Source organism: Malaclemys terrapin, chromosome 1, assembly GCF_027887155.1.
Source record: "Malaclemys terrapin pileata isolate rMalTer1 chromosome 1, rMalTer1.hap1, whole genome shotgun sequence".
NCBI lineage: Eukaryota > Metazoa > Chordata > Testudines > Emydidae > Malaclemys > Malaclemys terrapin.
The window spans coordinates 82,066,698-82,088,015 of NC_071505.1; the positions used below are offsets into that span (position 1 = coordinate 82,066,698).

General features: G+C 39.6%; 1 protein-coding gene across 4 annotated transcripts in view; it reads right to left on the minus strand.

Annotated features, from left to right (window-relative positions):
* The window catches only part of CEP83 (centrosomal protein 83), a 40,695-nt gene that overhangs the window by 5,458 nt on the left and 13,919 nt on the right, over positions 1–21,318 (minus strand). For all 4 annotated transcript variants that reach the window (XM_054028168.1, XM_054028152.1, XM_054028175.1 and 1 more), the window contains exons 4-13: positions 19,745–19,837; positions 19,415–19,546; positions 17,020–17,271; positions 13,985–14,116; positions 10,146–10,260; positions 8,323–8,467; positions 8,028–8,177; positions 7,049–7,124; positions 5,066–5,223; positions 4,119–4,248 (exon numbers count right to left, since the gene is read on the minus strand). In XM_054028168.1, coding sequence (XP_053884143.1) covers positions 4,119–4,248; positions 5,066–5,223; positions 7,049–7,124; positions 8,028–8,177; positions 8,323–8,467; positions 10,146–10,260; positions 13,985–14,116; positions 17,020–17,271; positions 19,415–19,546; positions 19,745–19,837 — 1,383 coding nt within the window. The remainder of the gene's footprint in view (positions 1–4,118; positions 4,249–5,065; positions 5,224–7,048; positions 7,125–8,027; positions 8,178–8,322; positions 8,468–10,145; positions 10,261–13,984; positions 14,117–17,019; positions 17,272–19,414; positions 19,547–19,744; positions 19,838–21,318) is intronic.

Genomic DNA, 21,318 nt, shown 5'->3' on the forward strand with positions numbered 1-21,318 from the left:
CACCAATAACAAAAACAAAATTTAATTGAACAATATGGCTGGCTCCTATAAAGCATATTACAACTACTGTAATCTCAAATACATGAATTTATGCCTATCTTAAAACACCTGATATATTTTGCTTATATAACACCTGATATATTTTGCATATATATATATATATATATATATATAAATAAAATTACAAAATAATAAAATGGGTGAACTAGAGTGCCTTGTATTAAATGAGGATATTGATATAACAGGCATCACAGAAACTTGGTGGAATGAGGATAATCAATGGGACACAGTAATACCAGGGTAAAAATATATCGGAAGGACAGAACAGGTTGTGCTGGTAGGGGAGTGGCATTATATGTGAAATCAAACGAAGTAAAAATCTTAAATGAACCAAACTGTACCATAGAATTTCTATAGATAGAAATTCCATGCTCTAATAATAAGAATATAGTGGTAGGGATATATTACCGACTACCTGATCAGGATGGTGATAGTGACTGTGAAATGCTCAGGGAGATTACAGAGGATATTAAACTAAAAAACTCAATAATAATAATAATGCGGGATTTCAATTATCCCCATATTGACAGGGTACATGTCACCTCAGGACGGGATTCAGAGATAAAAGTTTCTTGACACCTTAAATTAATCCTTCTTAGAGCAGCTAGTCCTTTAACCCACCAGAGGAGAGGCAATTCTTGATTTAGTCCTAAGTGGAGCACAGAATCTGGTCCAAGAGGTGAATATAGCTGGACCGCTTGGTAATAGTGACCATAATATAATTAAATTTAATATCCCTGTGGCAGGAAAAACACCACAGCGACCCAGCACTGTAGCATTTAATTTCAGAAAGGGGAACTACACAAAAATGAGGAGGTTAGTTAAACAGAAATTAAAGGGTACAGCGCCTAAAGTGAAATCTCTGCAAGCTGCGTGGAAACTTTTTAAAGACAACATAATAGAGGTTCAACTTAAATCTATACCCAATTTAAAAAACATTGGAAGAGAACCAAAAAAGAGCCACCGTGGTTAAACAAAGTAAAAGAAGCAGTGAGAGACAAAAGGCATCCTTTAAAAAGTGGAAGTTAAATCCTAGTGAGGAAAATAGAAAGGAGCATAAACACTGGCAAATGAAGTGTAAAAATACAATTAGGAAGGCCAAAAAAGAATTTGAGGAACAGTTAGCCAAAGAATCAAAAAGTAATAGCAATTTTTTTTTTAAGTACATCAGAAGCAGGAAGCCTGCTAAACAACCAGTAGGGCCACTGGACGATCGAGGTTCAAAGGAACACTCAAGGATGACAAGGCCATTGAAGAGAAACTAAATGAATTCTTCAGTCTTCACGGCTGAGTATGTGAGGGAGATTCCCAAACCTGAGCCATTCTTTTTAGGTGACAGATCTGACGAACTGTCCCAGATTGAGGTATCACTAGAGAAGGTTTTGGAACAAATTGATAAATTAAACAGCAATAAGTCACCAGGACCAGATGGTATTCACCCAAGATTTCTGAAGGAACTTAAATGTGAAATTGTAGAACTACTAACTCTAATTTGTAATCTATTATTTAAATCAGCTTCTGGACCAGATGACTGTAGGATAGCTAATGTGACACCAATTTTTAAAAAGAGCTCCAGAGGTGATCCCGGCAATTATAGGCCTGTAAGCCTGACTTCAGTACCAGGCAAACTGGTTGAAACTATAATAAAGAACAATATTGTCAGATATATAGATGAACATAATTTGTTGAGGAAGGGTCAGCATGGTTTTAGTAAAGGGAAATCATGCCTCACCAATCTACTAGAATTATTTGAGGGGGTCAACAAGCATGTGGACCAAGCGGATCCAGTGGATATAGTGTACTTAGATCTTCAGAAAGCCTTTGACAAGGTCCCTCACCAAAGGCTCTTACGCAAAGAAAGCTGCCACGGGATAAGAGGGAAGGTGCTCTCATGGACTGGTAACTGGTTAAAAGATAGGAAACAAAGGGTAAGTATAAATGGTCAGTTTTCAGAATGGAGAGAGGTAAATAGTAGTGTCCCCCAGCGGTCTGTTCTGGGACCAGTCCTATTCAACATATTCATAAATGATCTGGAAAAAGGGGTAAACAGTAAGGTGACAAAATTTGCAGATACAAAATTACTAAAAATACTTAAGACCCAGGCAGACTCCAAAGAGCTACAAAAGCTCTTAAAACTGGGTGACTGGGCAACAAAATGGCAGATGAAATTTAATGTTGATAAATGCAAAGTAATGCACATTGGAAAGCATAATCCCAACTCTACATATAAAATGATGGGGTCTACATTAGCTGTTACCACTCAAGAAAGAGATCTTGGAGTCATCAGTGATCTGGAGGATGGCGTGGATTGCACCCTCAGCAAGTTTGCAGATGACACTACACTGGGAGGAGTGGTAGATACACTGGAGGGTAGGGATACAGAGGGACCTAGACAAATTAGAGGATTGGGCCAAAAGAAATCTGATGAGGTTCAACAAGGACAAGTGCAGAGTCCTGCACTTAGGACAGAAGAATCCCATGCACTGCTACAGACTAGGGACCGAGTGGCTAGGCAGCAATTCTGCAGAAAAGGACCTAGGGGTTACAGTGGACAAGAAGCTATATAAGTCAACAGTGTGCCCTTGTTGCCAAGAAGGCTAACAGCATAGAGGGACATGATCATTCTCCTCTCTTTGGCATTGGTGAGGCCTCATCTGGAGTAGTGTGTCCAGGTTTGGGCCCCACACTACAAGAAGGATGTGGAAAAATTGGAAAGAATCCAGCGAAGGGCAAAAAAAAAAAAAAAAAAAAAAAAAAAAATGATTAGGGGTCTGGAGCACATGACTTATGAGGAGAGGCTGAGGGAACTGGGATTATTTAGTCTGCAGAAGAGAAGAATGAGGGGGGATTTGATAGCTGCTTTCAACTACCTGAAAGGGGGGTCCAAAGAGACTGGATCTAGCCTGTTCTCAGTGATACCAGATGACAGAATAAGGAGTAATGGTCTCAAGTTGCAGTGGGGGAGGTTTAGGTTGGATATTAGAAAAACTTTTTCACTAGGAGGGTGGTGAAGCACTGGAATGGGTTACCTAGGGAGGTGGTGGAATCTCCTTCCTTAGAGGTTTTTAAGGTCAGGCTTGACAAAGCCCTGGCTGGGATGATTTAATTGGGGATTGGTCCTGCTTTGAGCAGGGGGTTGGACTAGATGACCTCCTGAGGTCCCTTCCAACCCTGTGATTCTATGATTGTGGATAGTTCTCTGAAAACATCCACTCAATGTGCAGCGGCAGTCAAAAAAGCAAACAGAATGCTGGGTATAATTCAGAAAGGGTTAGATAATACCATGTTGCCTCTATATAAATCCACGGTACGCCCACATCTTGAATACTGTGTGCAGATGTGGTCGCCCCATCTCAAAAAGATATATTGGAATTGGAAAAGGTTCAGAAAAGGACAACAAAAATTATTAGGGGTATGGAATAGCTTCCGTATGAGGAAATACCTGGACTTTTCAGCTTGGAAAAGAGACGGCTAAGGGGAGATATGATTGAGGTCTATAAAATCATGACTGGTGTAGAGAAAGTAGATAAGAAAGTGTTGTTTACTACTTCTCATAATACAAGAGCTGGGGTCACCAAATGAAAGTAGGCAGCAGGTTTAAAACAAATAAAAGGAAGTATTTCTTCACACAACGCACAGTCAACCTGTGGAACTCCTTGCCAGAGGATGTTGTGAAGGACAAGACCATAACAGGGTTCAAAAAAGAACTAGATAAATTCATGGAGGATAGGTCCATCAATGGTTATTAGCCAGGATGGGCAGGAATGGTGTCCCTAGCCTCTGTTTGCCAGAAGCTGGGAATGAGCAACAGGGGATGGATCACTTGATGATTACCTGTTCTGTTCATTCTCTCTGGGGAACCTGGCATTGGCACTGGTCACTGTCAGAAGACAGGATACTGGGCTAGATGGACCTTTGGTCTGACCCAATAGGGCCATTCTAATGTACACAGATGCTGCCATTAAAATGTCAATATAAAAAATAATGCTGCACGCACAAATTGAAAGCTGAGCTTTCTCCCTCTTCATAAGCACTGAAGTAAATAAGAGTCAACATGCCTTTTTTTGAGCAACAGCAGCCCGGTGTAGTTTCTCTTTCACCTGGTCATACTTCTCTTCTCTTTCTGTGATGCGCTGAATAAATTTATGCTTTTCTTCCAACCACTCTACACGTCTGTCTTCTAACATCCTAGGAGAACAACATTTTAAAGAGTGGTGGTGTAAACAAAACGTTGGATTAATTCTTTTTAATAAATGTCAGCATCTAGGATCCCTGACATATACACTTTATTTCACCCACTCTTTCCTTCTTGAACCGTATGTTTGAAGTATCTAACTTAAATTTGAATTGTTCTCGAAGTTCTGCAAATTTGGACTTCTGAATTCATAACTTCATTATTGGCTTAATTCAAATAAAATGGCTAACTTTGTAAACGGATTCCAATAAAACAGATGGCTGTATAGGCTTTTTCTTTGGATTAGCCTTTTGATAGTCCATAAATTATGTGCACAGGACAAATTTCTGCCTTTACCTGTGGGAGCCACATTAGAATGAAGTGGAGAGTGGCTGGAGCAGTGCCAAACCCTTTTCAAATATAGAAACAAGCCATTTTTGCCTTTATCCACTGCAAAAATTGCTACAACAGAAGCCATAGGGGAAATCCTTTTGCCAGTGACTTCAATGGGACCAGAATTTAATCCCATACATATTTCTTATTTCAACAAGGGTCAATTGTAACTGGTAAGTGAAAAGAAAATGGACACGTATCCATATTGTTAAAGTTATCACAAGACAGAAATCCATTTTTACATCCAGAAGTTGAAACTAAAAGCACACTCTAAGAATTCTCATTTTTCTCATGATACGTTCAAGATCTGGACAAAGAGGGGCTTTCTTATATTATCGGTAAGTCATAGCAATGGTGAGAAATACTATTAAAGAACTACATGCAAGCTTGAAAAAAAAATAAAAAACTGAATTAAACAGACAAAAATGTAAATCATACTTCTCTGCTTCTAGCTGAGCTTTTTCTGCTTGACTTCTTGCATTTCGACATTCTTGTTTTAATCTCTCCACCATTTCCTTCAGCTTTTGATTAGAGTCAAGCAAGTCATTTTCAGACTGAGAAAGTGAGGCCACTTGGAGTTGCATATCATGAATTTGCTACCAAAGAAAAAGATGTTTTTATTTGAAGGGAAAATATGAACAAGTGACAAGTAATTTGGAATAATGGGAGGGAGGAGGAGGCAGTTGCCAGGATGTCTGGCCATTTGTCCCATTATGTCTTTGTAGTATGTACGTCTTTTTTGTCCGCTCTCTGGAACTTTTACAATATGTTTTCTGTGGATAAGGCAGGAGGTTTCCTCTGAGGTTACAAGGCGGGAGAGATAGCATAAGGCAAAAGTCATTACTCTTTAGTATCCCTTGCTAGAGCTCTTGCAGAAATTACAGAGCCCAGCAGTGAGACATTGACACTCATAAAATATTGAAGCATCACAGACAAATTTAACAGAGTAAGTAACTCAATTATCCAAACTACAAAGGGCCAGGATTGTGGCCCAACCTTACATGACTGTGAAGGGGAGTACCTCTGCACTCCCCTGCACAGCCTCCTTGCATGTCAGCTGCAAGTGCAAAAGAACATATGAACAGTTTTCTTTAATGTGAACACACATTTTGCCAGACAATTAACTCAAAAATCACTGAATGGATTTTCCTCAAACTCTAAAAAACAAAAAGCAGACTCATCTCTGGAGTGTAAACAAGTATGAGAACTTTCAGTCTAAAGAGAATTTTTTTCTGGGAAAAGTTACATGTGCCTGAAGACAAGAGCACATAATATGTGCGCCTCTTCACCCATAATTACAATGCTGTTATGAAATTTTACAAGAGCAAAGTAAGTTGCAGGAGTTTTGGAGTATAAGACAACACTTCAATCTGGTAACTAATTGGAGTTCAGGTAAGTGCTAGAATTCTAAATTTAACTCTGTTTCATAGCGGCAACTGTGAAAAATATTATGTATTGTCTTTTGAGTTAGAAGATCCCTGGGTAACCAAACTTGAGCTTTATTTCCCCTCCATACTTATCTGGAAGAGAGCATTTGCCAACAGGGCACAGCACTCACTCACTCATGAAGTTAATGGGTGGGATTTTCAGGAGTGTTAAGTGTTGGTCTGACTGCTCCCATTGAAGTAAATAAGAATTTTACCTGATTTCACCAGGAACAGTTTGGCCAACACTTGAACATTTTTGATAATTCCACCCAAACTGTCTTTGGTATGAGAGGTGGGCTTTTTTAAGACACTTACTAATATCCTCACTCTTAACTGGTCTTTTTCACTGTAAACATCTACCTATTTTCCCTTCAGCTGAAACTGTGATTGGTAAATTCACTCTGGCTAAATAAGTAGCCAGCTTTTTCAAAGACATAGCTCCATAACTGGATTCTAGGGAAGCATGAAATATGTACTGCAGTCTCCTTTTCTTTAAGGATCTGTTAGGTTCATTAGTTACACAGGAGACAACATGGCCTATCAGGAGTTAGAAGACTTAAGATTGTATTTTCAACACTGTTACCAATTCATGGTGCAGTTTTGGCAAGCCACTTCACCTGAGTTTAAACAGTTGAAGTACCTTAGGTGAAAGGTGCAATGTAAATACAAAGTATTACTGAGAAACAGTTTATAAGTGTATGGAACCTGGATCTCCAGTTAACAGTATTTATTAGACCAAAGGACCAGCAACATTCTGAGTTCTGAAATCCTTAGAATACATAAAGAGAAATAAGTAGCTGAAGCAAAAGATTGTGATAAATCCATTTATAAGGGCTCAGAAAAGACTGTCCCTCTATCCATTTTTGCCCTTTGAGTTTTAAAGAGCATTGAAAAAAAGAAGTTTCACTATGAACATAAGAGTTCTTTGATTTAAACGAATAAAGGGATGAAAACCATTCACAGTAAAATATCACAGTATGATACAAACTCTTACCTGTTTAAGATCAGCATTTTCACTTTTCTCTTTTTCTAACTCCTCAGACTGAATAATTTGCTGTTGAAGTTTTAACCTAAAATTTAATAGAAGTATCGTTATTTTTGTCGAATTAAAATGTAACTATTCTAAAACATAACTATTCAGCTTGTTAGTAGTTAAACAGATAAGTCTGTTTAGCCATTTGAAAGGCTGATACTCACAATACACTCTTGCGTCAATTATAAAATAAGAAGTCATGTTTCTACTGTATGATTAGACTGCACTAATGTCATAGATTCCAATGATTTGCCTGATTTTATATATCCTTGATTTGACACTGGGGTATGTGGATGTGATAAACAGTTGTAGAACTCCACTGAGAACTTTGACAACTGTTAAGTTAAAACCTGTACAGAATAAGTGTGCTTACAGAGTAGGAGCAATCAAATTAGGCCTCTTGATTTGCCACATGTTCACAAAAGCTCAATTCTAGGGAAAGAGTGGTTTCTGGTGCTGCGGGCCTGAACCAGCAGCCACCAAGAGATCAGTTTTTAACATTTAACTAATTGAAAATGACTTTAAACAGCATTTATTGGGGGAAAAAAGATATTCTGCATAAAATTCTGTAACCCATGGCTCATAGACTCAGACTCATAGACTTTAAGGTCAGAAGGGACCATTATGATCATCTGGTCTGACCCCCTGCATGATGCAGGCCACAAAGCCGTCCCTACCCTTTCCCTTGACTCTGCTGTTGAAGTCCCCAAATCCTGTGGCTTAGAGAAAGGCTCTTAAGATTGCTAAGGGCACTAAAAGTCAGACAACATTAAACAGACACATGGATGGAAGCACAGAAATCTTGGAGAAACATCCTCTGAGCTTTGTTTTTTAAATGATAAATTCTGTTTTCCTTTTTATATGAAGCTAAATTTTTTTTTTATTTTAGAACACTTTGTATATTTTAAACAAGGTTTTTAAAAAACCCCACATACATTACCTAACATTCTGAAGCTCCCTTCTGCTAGACTCTTCTGCCAGCTGCATAACACGCAATTTCTCTTCATACTCATCTTTTTCAGATTGCCTCCAAGCATCTTGTTCCACTTTCATTTTCTCTAACTCAGCTAATCTGTTCTCAAGTTCTAACCTGAAACAACGTTCAATATTTACACAAGAACTATTACAAGGACAAAGTGACAGCAAAAATGTTCAGTTGAATATAACATTAAACAAGTTAAGTCATGCTGTCCCCTACCCTTTTTAAAAACAGAGCAGTAAACAAGTGAACATACTTTTCTTCCTGTAATGCTGCAAGTTTTTGAAAGCCTTCTTCTTTGGCAGCTTGTACTTTACGAATGAGCTCACGATCCTTTTCTACTAAAAGCACTTTGTGGCGTTCAACTGCTGCCTTGAGAATTTCATTGTCTGAATGCAATCCTGTTTTATACAATATATACATCAGCATGATGAAATATTTAAAGTATTAAAATCATTTTACAGACACGGATAAAATGGAACTGTGAATCCACTTTTCACTCACCTATAATATTCAAGTATTTTAATGAGATAAAATGTGCAAGACTTTTACTACTGTTAAATAAAAATACTTTAAAATAGAAAACAAATTTAGAGACTAATTCTTATGTAATCATGACTAAATATTTTTCTAAAAATACTAAAATAAGCAGCACAAACTTGGATTAAGAACTGAGTCTGCAATTTAGATTTAGCAAACAGCCATATTAGCTAAACAAATGCCCTGGATAAAATATTCCATTGTGGATATGGAAGGGTTAAGTGAACAAATGCATTATACTTAGAGAGTACAAGCTGAAGTTGATGGGAAACGAATAATAAATCACTAATGGAACTGTAATGATCTAGTTAGAGCATATCCCCCGTTTTAATTCACTAAAACAAAAATGGAGTGGAATTGGGAAGAATACGGACTATATTGAAAACCTAAAACTCTAATGTACCAGAGACCGGTAATAATGGAAAACAGATTTGTGGAAACATCAACAGTAGTGGAAAAGTTACTGCCCCATGTGATTCTGAATGATTAAATAATATGGCTGTAAGAAGAAGAGTGAAATGAGAAAACTAATGTGATATTCAGGGCCCATGTACTCAATGGCAAGATGGACCTGACCCTTGATTTATTAGGCAATCCAGTAAGAAACTGAAAATTCTGCAACAGCTTCAGGTAAGTTTAAAAGTGAAGGGGTTTGTGGAATGAAATATCAAAATAAATAATGAAGTAAGTATGTTATTTATTTTAATATTAAATTAACTGTTTTTACTTTGTTCTGACATTTTCAGTTTTCAATGGACTACACATTTTTGTATTAACAGCAAATAACTATATTTCTAGAACCTTGGGGAGGAAGCTAGAGGTTTTGACAGCTTCTTTTTTTCATCCAGGAAAATGAGGGCTATATTTTGGGATTGTTGGATAAAGTGAATGTCTGCTAAAATGATCAGCTGTGAAACAGTTAAACTGTCTTGATATTTAAATTGCCCCCAGGAAGCTTTGGCATTCACACCCCTATAAGCTGTTATTTCAGACTGTCAACCTATTCAGGCAGATAACAAATGCACTGATTACATTCCAACTGGTTTTGGAAGATTTTCTTCAAAACCATGAAGGCTAGAAACAATCGTTTTTCTTCAAATGAAAGCCTAGCTCCTTGAGCCTAACTCTGTGGCAAATTTCATAGAATCAGGGAATACAGGAGGTCCCATTGGCAGTCTTCTGTAGACATTAAAACCTTAGTTCAAGCACTAAATTATAACAGAAAGAAAAAGAAACTGACTATACAATTGGCAATATTCAATAAAATTGACAAGGCAAGTTATCTAAATATGTGAATTAGCACAGATTATGCTAACATGTGTCCTGGGTTCATTAATTTACATAAATTGGGAGTCATTCATACACAGTTTCTACACCTGGATTAGGGGATACAGCAATGTTTTTAGACAGCAAATTCATTTTCAGATTATCTATTGTAGTGCAGATAGTCAACGTGTTTCTTCTGAGGTTAATTTTTATTGTAGTGTGGTAGGAGCTGCAGGTTACAACAGAAACCATTAGAAACTAATTGCACATTACCATCCATTTCACTTTGAATCCTGTTTCTCTCTCTTTCTACCTCACTCTTGGCTCTTGCTGCCTCCAGTCTGACATTAGTTACTTCTAATTTGTGTGAATGCTTAAGTTCATCTACCTGTTAATTAGAAAATAAAACCAAATCACTAATAATATACCCTAGCAATTATTTTGATCCAAGCTTTTCATATGGCAGCTTCCTTACAAGAAAATACTTTAAACAATGGCAATCCATGCTTATTCTAGAAGATACACTTTGTGAAATAAATTCTTTTCATCCACTGTTTTTCACATAGCCACTTCAGAGTAACCAAGCGTCCAGGTTAAGGAGGCTATATATCCCATAGCCACATAGCAACAATAAGGCTTTTAATACACGGTGACTCCCCAAATTATACTCCATTGCCACTTTCTTTCCATAAATCCTTCAAATTGAAGACACTGGAAATTCTTGGATAAATTACAAGTAACTGTTAATATGAGTTACTGCACATGCTTAATTCTGCACTATACGTCTCCATAGGAAAGATGTACTCAGAGCAGACACTCAACCAGTTACCAAGGCATCATATACTAGAGTTTTAATACATCATGTTGAACCAGCCAGCTATAAGCACCAGACTGGAAAGCATCCTTTTTAGAAAAAGCTTGTGCTCTTTTATTTATTGTGATTTTCCACACCCAATGAGACAGATTGTATTTCTAAACAAAATGTGGTATCTTGATATTTTCAAGCGTACATCTCCTCCAAGCAGTTGTCCAAAGCTTGTGCTGAGAAGGCTGCTCACTTGAAGTGCCTCATTAAGACATTGGTCCAGTATTATGGACCTTGATGTTTTCTCCATTTTACGTCAATCTGCCAGCACTCTAGCTTTCATGTTTTTCCATCCTGGCTTAAACCTCCTCAACTTCTAGCCAAAATGAAGCTACAGAGATTCTAACAATATGAAGTGATACAAAAATACAGGAAAAACAACAAATAATAATTCCACTGAAAAAGTCCCTATTCAGTTCAGTCTGACAGCAACTTACAGCATCTAGAAATCATAGCTTGCTACACAACTTTCTTAAAAATCCAATTGTTCATAGTTTTAAAATAATTTGAAACCAGATGCATCTTTTCTGAAACTGTATGCATAAAAACTGCCTCATAAAAACAGTAGTTTTAAACAAGACATCAAATCACTAAAGGCAATTACTTCCTACATGAAACTTTCTATAGTTTAGGCTCTTACTGCACAGTAATTACATGGTCAGTGAGAATTAAATATCTAGAGGAAAAGCACTTATAATGAAAATCCATTTGTAATGACAAATGTAATTACAATCTGCTAGCACTTACAAGTTGTAAATGGTTAAGAATGACACAGTAGCTTAAGTAGTAACTACACTGTGGATTTGGATGCTTAAATATGAAGTTGAGAACATCTTAGGGCAATTCAGCAAATACTTAAGGAGCTTTCTGAGGCGCAAACCCAAGGAGGATACATAAATCACTTGGTGTCAAGTATCAGAGGGGTAGCCGTGTTAGTCTGAATCTGTAAAAAGCAACAGAGGGTCCTGTGGCACCTTTAAGACTAACAGAAGTATTGGGAGCATAAGCTTTCATGGGTAAGAACCTCACTTCTTCAGATGCAAGTCTGAAGAAGTGCATCTGAAGAAGTGGGATAAATCACTTGTGCACTCAAAGGACCTGTGTTCTGAAATAAGCTTGTGTGGATGCACAGTGGGAGGGGAGCACAGCACTGGAGGGACTTACTGCACACATTCTTGGAGCAGACCTGCTTACGTGGAAGTTTCTACCCTCCAAAAACAGTACTATCTAGTCAAATTCCTCAACACTCCTGCGGTCTTACAGAGAACAAAAATTAACACAACCCCAAGACTCCACACCCCTTGTACAGCTTCTGGTGGGGAGCAAACAAGAGCAAAAAAAGGGATGGAAGGGCCAGGCTACTGTTTTAACTCATTTTTTCCTCTTTTTATTTTTTTATTTTTATTTTTTGAAGTTACCTGGCACTCACTTTCCAGGACATGGGCTTTCTTCTTATTTGTTCATACAATGCCTACCTTGATGGAGCCCTGATCCCCAGATGCTACTATAATATAAATAATTAGATAAATAAGAACTAGGTGTGGCACGTTACATGAGTAGGCATGTGGGTTGTTTGGTGTTTTGTCCTTTTCCTACAGAAAGTTAGAATCATACTGCCTGAGAAAATGTAATTCAGGGCTGAGGTTGTCTTTTTGGTTGATTTGTATTGTGAGTACTGGGTGTGCTTAAGCTCATCTTGAACAAGTTCTGGGATTATTAAATTTGTGATTTGTTCCATCTTTCACATTTCTTGTGTTGGATAGCTTTTTGAGCCATATTATAGTGATAACAACAGCTGTTAAATAATGTAATATTTTGAATGGTTGTGTGTTTATTATTTTGGGGGGTATGTTCCAAAAGGCAATAGATAAGTGTTTCCATTTTTGTTTGTTGATTTAAAAAAACAAAAACAAAACTGTGTTGAAGGTATTCTGCATGGTATTGTACACCTTTACCCCGATATAACGCGACCCAATATAACACGGGTTCGCATATAGCACGGGTAACCCCGGGGCTCCAGCAGCGGGGCTCGGGCGGCGCTTTAAAGGGCCTGGGACTCCGGCTGCTGCGGGGAGCCCCGGGCCCTTTAAATCACCACTGGAGCCCTGCCACTGCTACCCCGGAGCTGTGGCAGCGGGGCTCGGCCTGTGATTTAAAGGGCCCGGGCTCCACGCAGCGGCCAGAGCCCAGGGCTCTTTAAATCATCGCTGGATCCCTGCCGCCGCTACCCTGATATAACAGGGTTTCACCGATAACGCGGTAGGGATTTTTGGCTCCCGAGGACCGCGTTATATCGGGTAGAGGTATATGTGTGTGATCAGAAGTTGCGGATCTGTGGGCAATCTCAGAAATGGTGTGGGCAGTCTAACCACAATCTCTCCAGTAGAGACTGAAGGTATTAAGGTTTACTTTGTATTATTATTTCCATTGGAATTCTCTCCAAGATGCACTGGAAAGAAGCGGTGAGGATTGTTAAAATAATGTCTGTCCACGCATCCTCTTCTCTGGGACTAGAATTCTGAGTATATTTTCTGATATACAAATGAGAAGTAAAGCTAACATTAAGTCAAATAATATTTCTGGAAAATTAAGTTGTTTTGACTGTTAGAAGAAAGTCACCAGATGGGCACTTTTTAGAGCAATTCCAGGAGGAAAGGAAAATACAAAACAGAGTTCTTTACTTCAGACTATAAAATGAATGATTCATTAGACAAGTAACATTGTTCTTGTTCTTAGCTAGAATTATTTTAAAAATCACCAGAAACCAAATCTTGATAATCCAATTTTCTTTTTTGTTTCAAGTTCTAGCACTTTTGTTAAGATTTGTCACTATAGCCTGATGATTTTTATTAAAGTAAGCAATCACAACCCTTATTTGATAGCACCAGACATATTTTATTAGCGGTTGGAAAAATCTAGTATGGTACTAATGTGGCTCTTCAAGCACCACATCATAAAAAGACAAAAACAAACAAAAATCCACAGAATGAGATAAGGATAAAAATCTCAGACTCCAAAGACACTTATAGTGATCATGTTTTTCTGTAGCATTACAGACTCCATATCTATCCTGCCAGCTATAATTAAAGAACATTTATTACGGGTACCATAGACTTTGAAAGGGCAGAAAAGAGTTCTACATTAAAAATAAAGTGAAACATGGTTTTAAAAAGTCAGATGAAACCGCCTTTTCTTCAGCTTGAAACCAGATGTGAAAATATATTGCTGATACCACAAAAGCACTTACTTTAGTGGCCAAGGCACTGATTTCTCGTTCAGCTTTGTGTAATTTGCTGGTTAAGAGAGTATTCTGCTCATTACTCAGCTGTAGTTCTTTTTCAATACGATCAATCTGGAGCTTAGCTGACTGCTTTTCTGCCTTGAATAAAAAAAGTATTTATAAGCTTTTTGGAGCAGCAACTATCTCTTGATATGCATTTGTACATTGTATATAACAATAGGGTCCCAATCTTGATTAGGGCTTTTTAGGCACGACTGGCTTACATATTACATATTTATATTAAGGCTGCGTATATTAAGGTCATGGAAGCCATGGATTCAGTGACTTCCGTGATTTCTGCAGCAGCCGGTGCTGGCTCAGGGCCAGCAGCAGCAGTATGGGTGTGTTGGGGGGGGCCTCAGGGCTAGAGTATGGTTGAGTGCGGGGGTGCTCCCGGGATCCCACAGACATGTCCCTGCAGCTCCTAGGCCACGGGAGGCAAACTGTGGCCCGTGGGCTGCTTCCAGCCCGTCAGACGTTTTTATCAGGCCCGCGAGCTCCCGCTGGGGAGTGAGGTCTGGGGCTTGCCCCGCTCTACCTGCCCAGTGCTCCCCAGCCCCCGACTCACAATTCCCTTGATGCGCACCATCTTCCGGCACGTAGAGCCACACTGCGCAGGCGCAACTTCACTACGCTGTTTCCGGGATCAGAACCTCACCCCTACACAGCAGCCCCCCATGCGGCAGCTCTCCCAATCCCCTCCCGGACTCCTATAGACCCACCCTTTAGAGTCTAGAAACCGCCCAGGGGCTTCACCGATCCCAGCTAGGGTGCCTCCACTCGTGGCAGTGGTGTCACTGCCGACAGGGCCCCTAGGAGTCCCCAGCACCACCCTGATAGAGCATCCTCCACCCGATGAGTCGTCCCTTCCCCCACCTCAGTAACATCCCTTATAGAGCCCTCCCATGCTACACCCCATAGAGTCCCCCTCTCCCACCAGGCATTCATGGCCCGCCATACAATTTCCATACCCAGATGCGGCCCTCAAGCCAAAAAGTTTGCCCACCCCTGTCCTAGGCAGAAGGCCCAGGGGGCTCCATGCACTGCCTGCACTCGCAGGCACTGCCCCCGCAGCTCCCGTTGGCTGCAGTTCCTAGCCAATGGGAGCTGTGGAGCTGGCGCCTGTGGCGGGGGCAGTGCGCGGAGCCCCCCTGGCCGCCCCTTCCCTAGGAGCTGCAACGACAAACTGATTGGAGCCAGGTAGGTAGCCTGCCAGCCCCTGCCAAATCTCCCCTGCCCCCAGCACCGGGGGGGGGGGGGGGGGGGGGGAAGGGTCTCCAGGCTGCACACTGCTGCCTGCCTCCCTCTCCCAGCACCAGCGGGGGTCCTGGCCCACCCCCCCAGAGCTCTCGCAGCCCCCTGGCCCAAGTTTTAGTTAGGGGTATATAGTAAAAGTCACGGACAGGTCACGGGCCATGAATTTTTGTTTACCCCTGACCTGTCCATGACTTTTACTAAAACTACCAGTGATTAAAATATAGCCTTAATTTATATTTAGTAGAGGTTTGCTGTACAATATGTTCTCTCTCTAATTTACTCTGAGTAACACTTGTTCTCCAACTACATTGCCCCCACAGACTCTTATGCACCCCACACACCCCTAAGCCTTCTGGAGGCAAGAGGACCTGAAGCTTGGTTAGACGGGTCAGGTATTTATACCCTCCGCCAGTAAACTGTTAGGCTGTAAGGACATGTGTGTCTACAAGCAGTGCTCCAAAAAGGCTTTTGTAGATGCACACCCCAGCACAAAAACACCTACAGTGTACCTCTGTAAAGTCAACATCATAAAGGATAAATAACAGTTTCAGTACTCTGCATTTTGTGGTATTGGAAGACAGCATTTTAGTAAAATTTCAAGTAGATGCTTAACCCAGGTCATTGACTTCAATCAAGTTATTTTTCTCCAATAAGATTTAAACAATTACGAAATTAAGATTAGAGTAGATCTGAGCGTACTGAAGTGCATTTTGATAGGTCTTTAAGATGCCTTGCCCATTTAAAAAAAATCTACCACAATGTTTGTCAAGTTGTGGTCTTCAGGACGACTTGATGGTAATCCACAGCAATATGGCAGGCATCTAGTGCTGGTTCTTCCTTGTTTCTAGCTGCTTTTACAGAGATACAGCTCACTGCAGTGTAGGGTGACCAGATAGCAAGTGTGAAAAATTGGGACAAGGGGTGGAGGGTATACAAGACAAAGCCCCAAATATCAGGACTGTCCCTATAAAAATCGGGACGTCTGGACAAACTATTGCAGTGAAGAGCTTGGGCACCTATAAAAGTAAGATGGAAAGGAAGCCAGTCTAACTATGGGCTGCAGCTACACAGTAGGAAGAAAAGCCATCACAGACTGGAGCTGCCAACAGGCGAAAAACAGGAACCATTAATGGGACGGAAGCCCTCAAGCCAGTGAGGAATGTTCAGTGGAGAACTGAAACCTGAAAAGCATGCACAGAAGAGGAGTAGGATAGATGGGACCTTACAGTAGGGAAGTACGTGCAAGGGGACAAGAAAAGGAAGCTAGGAAGTTGTGGCAACATGTGCAGAAAACACGAGTACCACCTGGTAGGCAAGCAAGAAGAAAACACATGAACACAACAAGTGAGTGGGGCTGCTTAAATGAAGAGCAAAAATAGATCATATAATTTACATTTTTTAAAAGGACAAAACTTTTATTGTATTAAAGACAATTAACACACACACTATCCCCATATTAAATTCCAGTTAAGCAACTGCAGTTCACATATGCATCTTAAGTGACTGCAAATAGAACTGTGGGTGAGAAGGTACATGGTCTGTGAGAATCTTTCAGTTAAGATGTAGCCCATTCTATGACAGAATTTGAGAAGTGATGACTTAAAAATAAAATCAGAAGTATAGAGTAAGTTCAAAAAATGCAATTTTTTTTAATGCTTTAGCATGTCCATGGAACCAGAGCCTACTGGCCAAAAACTTCCAAATTTATTTCCTGTGTTCCCCTGGGAGACAATTAAACTTCTTACCTCCAGAGATCTCATTGTAGTCTGCATCTCCGCCAACTGCCGTACCTGTATTCTTTGCACATTATCTGCTTGCACACCACTATTTTCTCTCTCTGCTCTTAGTTCTGCTACCTCAGCTTCTAAACCTTTTAATTTTTGATGTAGTTGAGCCTTTTCTCTTAGGAGTACCTCCACTCGCTTATTGTCTCTTGTGGGATCAACACTAAGCAGCTGATTATGCAGTTCTTCTTTATCTCTATCCAGTCTTGCTATCTAATAGTTATACAGAAAAATACACAACCGTTACATTATTTAGCTGTCACCAAAATAATACCCAAGTTGATAATTAAGGAAAAGATCAGCAATTTGCATTAAACAGGGAAATCTTTCTGCATTTAAATGTTAATTTATTTTCTTTGAGTAATCAGATCCACAGAACCACTATAATCAGACTTCAGCCTACTGGCTGTGCAGGGAACAAAAGTAGGCCTGTCATGCCTGCAATTAAAAACCCAGGGCCGGCCCGAACCAGCTGACACGGGCTCACAGGGCTCAGGCTAAGGGACTGTTTAACAGTGTAGGTGTTCAGGATCGGACTGGAGCGAGGACTATAGGACCGTGAGGTGGAAGGATCCCAGAGCTCAGGCTGTAGCCCAAGCCCAACCGTCTACACCGCAATTAAACAGCCCCTTAACCTGAGCCTCACAAGCCCAAGTCAGCTGGCCTTTGCCAGCTGCAAGGTCTCATTGCAATGCCCTCAGTCAACGGCAGGAAGGATTGTCCCTCCCTCAAGAGCCTGCCAGTTGAGACAACTTCCCCTGAGGTTAGGTCTACACTAGAAAGGTAAGTTGACCTATGTAATTACTGTGGTGGTTCATGTCCACACTACCCTCCTTCTGTCAGTGGTGTGCATCCTCACCTGAGCGCTTCCACTGACTTACGAGGGGTGGAAGGGAAACGGGGTCGGGGTATGGGGGGGGTCTGAGAGCCTAGCTGCCCCTCTGGGCACTCCGTTTCCAGCTCCCTGCCGCCGGGGGCAGACGGGCTCTGTGTGGGGAGGGCGCAGCCTGGCTGGGAGCAGGGAGCCTGGGGCAGCAGGAGCCCCCTGCAGCTTTCTTGTCAATTTCACGGTTCCAGCACGGATCCGTGAAATTGACAAGAATGACAGCCAACAGCAGATGTAAGAAATGCAGAGTCTACATGGACACTGTGTCACCCTAACTACACCGACATAAGCCTTACACCTCTCGTGGAGGTGGAGTTATGTCGTCGGTGTAGTAGGGCACATACATCGGAGGGAGCAAGGCTGTAGCATGTACACTGACATAATTAGGTTGATGTAAGCTACCTTAGTTCGACCTAACTCTGTAGTGTAGACCAAGCCTCAGTTTCTGATTTTAGAAAGTTGGATGAAGTTATTCTGCTTTAGCTATACGATGGAAAACAAAGCAACGCAGTCTCTGCAATAGGAGAGTATGGGAATAATTTCATTCTAACAGTAATGTAGGTATAAAACTAGAGAGCTTCAAAAGCTAACCAGCAATTCTTGAATCTTAAAAAGCTGATAAAACAGAAGACCTGAATTATTTTGAGTCTCAAGACTTGATTGTGCATATCATAACTGATTTACATATTGTATATCTCAGAATAAATATCAGTTTTGGCTAAATTTTCAGGTAAGCACCTAAATATAATACGCTAGAGGTACATGCAGGGGTGCAACTGGTAATTATATACTTACTTGTGCATATATTTGCATTTGCAGTTTAGACTCTCTCTTGAAAACTTGGCCCCAAACAAAACAGATCATTAAATAGTTTACCCAAGAGCGAAATCATAGGTGAGGACAAATTTTGAAACAAGTTAAGGGGTCAATAGTAGCGAGATCATGAATTTTTGTCAGAAATGGCAGACAAAAGGATATTGAGAAATTTGAAAACGGACAAGTTTTCCTGCTCACCTCAGTATTTTCTGCTGCCCTTTTCTTGGGTTAGTAATCAGATATAGAACATAAATTCTATATTTACTTTTATTTAGGCTATTTGAGCTACTAAGTTAGGACTGAAGATAATGTATTGATCTATTTAAATCTCTCAAAGCTAATAAAAAAGGTTTGCAAGCATTGTTATAGGCTGTCATTTAAAGACAAGCCTATTATTTGCAATATGACTATGATATTTCTACAAGATATCTTGAACAAACTGATGTAAATTGTTATGGACCAGACCATGACAAAACTTTAAGAGAGCTGACAGTACTCTGATAACCAACATATTACAAGAACACAAAAAAAGATGACAAAATTATACTAGTTATACTAAAATGACAAAAACCTTATTAAAAAAATCTTTTTATAAATACCTCAAATATTTCACTTTTATAGTTGTTTAACTTATATTGCATATTCTCTACCTACCTCAGAGTCGTACTTTATTTTTTTCTCTTCTAAAATATGTGCATGTTCTTCCTTCTGGTGTTCAAATTCTGATTTGAGGAAGGTATGTTCATAACGAAGTTTGTTATATTCTGTTCTGTATTTTTCTACCTCCTAAATTAATTAGGAAGTAGAACACAGATTCACTCAAGCACAAAAGTAGATAAACATATAAAAGTAAATACTTAATACTTTTGTTTTATTTCATGAATCATCCATGGAATTTTCCCATCATCTTTTCACCAAGCAAAATACCAAACAAACCCTCCCTCAATCTAGACGAAGTGAAGTTAAATACGTCTTACTACTTACTTCATCTAGTTTTCGAAAGCGTTCTCTCATAGGGGTTTCCAATTCATGTTGTATTTGTGCTTTTAACAACTCAAGCTTTTGAGGAGTTAGTACCTGACATGTACAGAAAACAAATGTACTGTAGAATAAGTAACCAAACAACAGTCATATTAAGCAATTTATATTGGAAAACAAATGTTGAGCAATGAAACATTTCACACGCAATTTTAAAAAAGGTCTTTATGAACATATGCCATTTATAAAATGTATTTTTAATTTTTTCCTGCTTTCATAAAAAGCTAATCAATTTAACTATAATTGATGTGCTTTCTTAGGGAAAAATTTAACATTGCGAAGGTTAACAATATTAAATATATATGAAATAAATCCAGCCTCTACATCATCTTTGAAGTTCTTCAGATAAGGTACACTCAGGATCCTTACAATACATTCACTACCTTTTTTTGCCTTCTTCCTTAATTGCTGTAATTCAAGTCTAATGCTCAAACAGTGAAGGACTTGTTTTCTTCCCACTCTCATTCTGCTTTTTCAGTGATTTGCTCTCTTTTCTTTATTACTAGGTTAAAAAATTATGAATGGATTCAGGAAAACAATGTAGATACCATTGATAAGCACAGACGAGGGAGGAAAAGAAAAAGCCCTCAGAAAAGTGCAGTGGGCATGGTCTTACTGCATTCTCATTTTCCTGATGAAGAGTGAAAGATTGCTGGTTACAGTTCTCACACTAGGGTCCAAAAAAAGTTGTGTTGTTTGTTTTTAAAGAATACAGATCATCCTGCTCTGATACACCGTATTTCTTAAATTACAGCAATTTTTTTAACCTCTGTTGGTGTCTAGCTTTTGCATATATCAAATTAGATTGGCAACAGGTTGTACCTTTCATTGAATTTTGACTGGATTTCAGTGGTAGCTGCAGAACCAGAAAAATGTGGCATTACTACTTAAAACAAACAGAGTTTTGGGAAAAGAGGTGGGAAGAGTGTTTAGAATATCTCCATTTTGATTTTAGTAGAATGTCCCAACAGATAAAGGCCAATTCACTAGAAGTTTTGTTGTTTGTTTGTTTGTTTTTAAACTAAATAGCCTGCCTTTAAGAACTCTCCCCACCTTTACAGGAAAAAAACCTGACTCCTACAAACAACAGAACAAATGCCCCTAGAATTCTTATAGAAAAGCAGACCATAATGGCTTAAATCCAACATGGCAAGATGCTGGATGGCCAACGAGCTCCCTGCACCAGCTCTCAATTGCCTCCTATAAGAACAAAGCCTCTGAACAAGTTCCACGTTTCTTCTGCCAGTCTGGGCCCCAGAAGCGCTTCAGATCCTGAAGACCAGCTCTGGAGCAGCATTGAGAGACTTCTCTCCTTCATTCAGAGTATACTGAACTATGGGTAGACAGAAGATCTTTAGAATTTTCAATCAGACAAGATTGCCTTTCCCTGACCAAATTCCTAAGAATGTGTGTGTTTATGTTAACTAGAATCTTGAGATTCATGTGTCATGCTGGATCACACAAACCCTTGGAGTCTGACAAGCAGATTGCAGTTGTAAAAGAAACTATGGAAGAACTCA